The following is a 3,445-nucleotide window of genomic DNA, read 5'->3' on the forward strand; positions in this document are numbered from 1 at the left end:
CAACAAACAAGCCTGAACGTTCTCCCCAGAGTTGGTGAGCAGTTCTTTACCTGCACCACCTGGATTAATCCCCACAACCAGCCTATGAGGGAAGTGCTATTATCATTCCCATTTCACAGAGAAGGAAAATGAGGCCCAGAGAGGTGAGTTACCTACCCAACTAATGGGAAGCAGGGGTACCAGGATTTGAACCCTGGCAGTTGGGCTCCAAGCTCATGCTCAGGGACTTGCCTGTGGGTACCCAACTGATAAGACTGGGAGGGGTCCAGCCCAGGTAGGATCAGGGCCCAGATCTCTACTCACTATCACTATTATTGCTCTGTACCACGCTCTGTATCAAGAGCCTTTACATTCTTTTCTTTCATTTAATCCTCCCAGCAATGTTATCACACAGGCTGGTTTACATGGTGACACAGTGGCACAGAGAAGGAAAGTGGCCTGCACAGGCCACACAGCTAGAGTGTGGGAGAACTGGGCCTGGATCTCAGATCTTCTCCCGCCTGCTTCCTGAATCATCTCTACCCCTCCCTCCACTACCTAGGCTGAGAGCACAGACCTAGACCAGGCAGACCTGGATTCTCTCCTGACTCTGCCTCTGAATTCAAGCTACAGGCATGCCCTCTCGGAGCCTCCACTTCCCATCTGTGTAGGGGACTGTGGTGGCGGCAGCCTCACAGCACTGTCGTCGGGATAAATTAGAGGATGCTCTGGAAGTACTTAGCGTGCAGGATGGAATCAGTAACTCTGGTCTTTCTCCAGGGTGACAAGGGCATGGCATCTGGGCCCTTCCCAATCACCTGGGCCTCGGGTCTGGCCTCAGAGCACTGTGCCCAGAGTCCGGGAGGTGGCGGCTGCCTATTTACAGCCCTGATGGCCCACAGGGCCTGGGCCGGTTACCCTCCAGAGTCCGAGTGCTGTTGGCAGGAACCTGGAGGCTGGAGTCAGTTAGAAGGCTGCTTCCACCCAGCATAGCCACGACCTTCCTCCAGGGGTTCTGCAGGGGCTTTCTTAAAAAGGGGGCCCAAGTGTGTTCCCTTGGCATAAAGAGTTTCAGGCACAGCTAGTCTGAGGAAGGGTTTTGCAAACATATTTAACCTTCACTCCCCCCTGAGGAAAATAAAAAGCTATGTCCCGAGGAGATGCTAATGGGATTTCCTGGCACAGTGTCCAACTTCCCTGCCCCACCCCCACCAGCCTGGAGAAAAACTGTCTTCTATGTAACCTCATCTGCCAGGATACACGCTCAGCTCACTGCTCGAATTAGAAAACTTATGGGGAGAATCCTTCAATATTAAAAAAAAGCAGATGTTAAATGAAATTATAATATTAAAGGTACTTCTCCAATTCTGCAAAATTCCCTCCCTTCACTTGGAAATCCCTTGACCTGTTCTCCTTGGTTGCTAAGCCCCTGATGACTTTTCTACATGAGAGAAGTGTAGGAAATCTTCAAAGATGGATGAAAGCACCGAATATGGGCAGAGTGGGCCCAGAGCAGCAGCCACATCTCTGTCCCAAGGGCATGTCCTGTCTGAGGCGCTGGGCCACTGCACCAGAGAGTAAAGGCGTGTGTCTCTGATGCGCACAAGAGCAAGGTCTCTGGGCTGCCAGAGAGAGCAGGGTTGACATGCCCATTGCACAGCCTTGGGTGTGCCATCCTGGGGAGAGACAGTTCAGACGCCCTATGGTAGACAACCTGAGGCAGGAGAGGCCACACTCCCTCTGGAGCAATTATCTGACCCCTCAGGGCAGCACAGGCACAAATGTGCAGAGTTCAGTCCTTCCCCTCCACCACCAAATGTTTGGCATCAAATCCGAGAAGGTAGGATAGCTGCAATGGTCTATATCTTCTGTTTCCTAAAGTTTAGTAATTATCATTTATCGTTTACTATTGGCCAATACTAAAGGAAGACCTTTGATGGAACCATAGGAAGTTGTTGTTTTGTAGGTAAGAAATAGTCACATATTGGTATTTCACATGGTTCAACCTACTATATGATCCCTGTTAGTCTCAAGATAATTTCAAGGTAATGCCATGGCCATGTAACAGATGTGGAAATGCGGAAACTGAGGCTCAGAAACAGAAAGATACAGACAGAACTGGATTTTAGATTTTGCTGTTTCCAAAAGCTATATCCCTTCATCCCTAAGCTCTGATGCATGAGTTTATTAAAAAAAAAAAAAAAGCACCTGGTTTACATCTCACTCCATTAATTCTCTTCCACAGCCATGAAGTGCTTCTCTAGGCCTCAGTTTCCGAATCTTTAAAATGGGAGTGTGTAGCCAGAGGGTTCTAAGACTCCTTCTAGTTCTGGATATTTGACTTTGTGATTATCTTCCCTTCTCCTCACCCCAAAATACAGAAGGGTGAAATCTCTGACCAGAAAGTCCCTGGCACCTACCTTTCCCAGGGGCTCTGTGAAAAAATAATGACCCTAGTTTTCAATGCTGCCAAAGAAAAGTTTTCACCCCTTCATTTTAGAGCAGCCATAAAGTGCCATGTGCTTCCCTGCAGGGAAAGGGGGTCCTTTTAACTATTGTGGAAGGAGGGAGCAGAATGGGGACACTCAGGAGGGCCTGCAGATTTGGTCCCCTCTGGGCACTTCTGAGTGGCTCTCTCATCCCTCCAGAGGCACCCACAATTGGGCTGATGGTCAGACTAAAAAATGCTGTAGTTTTCCTATAAAGCTCTCTCTCTTTTCTTTTTCTCTTTCTTTATTTTTTTTTTTTTAAGAAAAGCCTTCAGTGCATCAAGCTTGGCACAGGGAAGAGAAAGGTAAATCCTGGAGACTGGGGTGAGGGTTTCTCAACTAGGCACATACTGGATAAAGAACTCACTCTCCCAAAGTTCAGCCCAGCCACAGACCTGTTCCAGGGAGGGGGGCAAACGTTGCTAACTTTTTTACTTCCAAGCTGGGCGGGCCAATCGCACTGGGGACTAATTAAAGGGGCAGAGAAAGCTCTGTCAGGCTCCTGCAGAAGCACCTTGGCTGGAGGTACACTGACCCCCAGGAGGCCTTTCTGGGGTGTATGCCCCTCTCCCAGAGGCTTGAGGTCTTGGGGTGGGGGTGGAGGAGTGGGAGAGAGCAGGAGGAAGGGAAGAGAAAAAAAGACAAACAGGGAGAGAGGGAAGGAGAGCAGAAAAGAAAGAAAGGGGGTTGGAGACAGAAAGAGGGAGACAGAGATGCAGAGAGACAAAGAGACAGGAACCTATAGAGAGAGGCAGAGGGAGGGGAAGAGAGGCCGGAAGAGGCCGGCTGGGTTGTGGGGGAGACAAAGGGAAGCAGCATGCACGCCACGGGGCACTCACCCTGCGGCCGGCCTCGTTGTTGTGCAGGTTCATGAGGATGCGCGCGCTCTCGTAGGAGCCTTTGGCGTGGATGCGCTCCCGCTCGCGCGCGTCCACGAACTCCTTGGCGAAGCGGTAGCCGTAGTCAATGTTGTCGCC

General features: G+C 50.3%; 1 protein-coding gene across 1 annotated transcript in view; it reads right to left on the reverse strand.

Annotated features, from left to right (window-relative positions):
• The window catches only part of WNT5A (wingless-type MMTV integration site family member 5A), a 37,279-nt gene that overhangs the window by 3,682 nt on the left and 30,152 nt on the right, over positions 1-3,445 (reverse strand). Inside the window, exon 4 of the mRNA XM_015571006.1 lies at positions 3,308-3,443. Coding sequence (XP_015426492.1) covers positions 3,308-3,443 — 136 coding nt within the window. The remainder of the gene's footprint in view (positions 1-3,307; positions 3,444-3,445) is intronic.

The sequence above is a fragment of the Myotis davidii genome, unplaced genomic scaffold (genome assembly GCF_000327345.1).
Source record: "Myotis davidii unplaced genomic scaffold, ASM32734v1 scaffold111, whole genome shotgun sequence".
Taxonomy (NCBI): Eukaryota; Metazoa; Chordata; class Mammalia; order Chiroptera; family Vespertilionidae; genus Myotis; species Myotis davidii.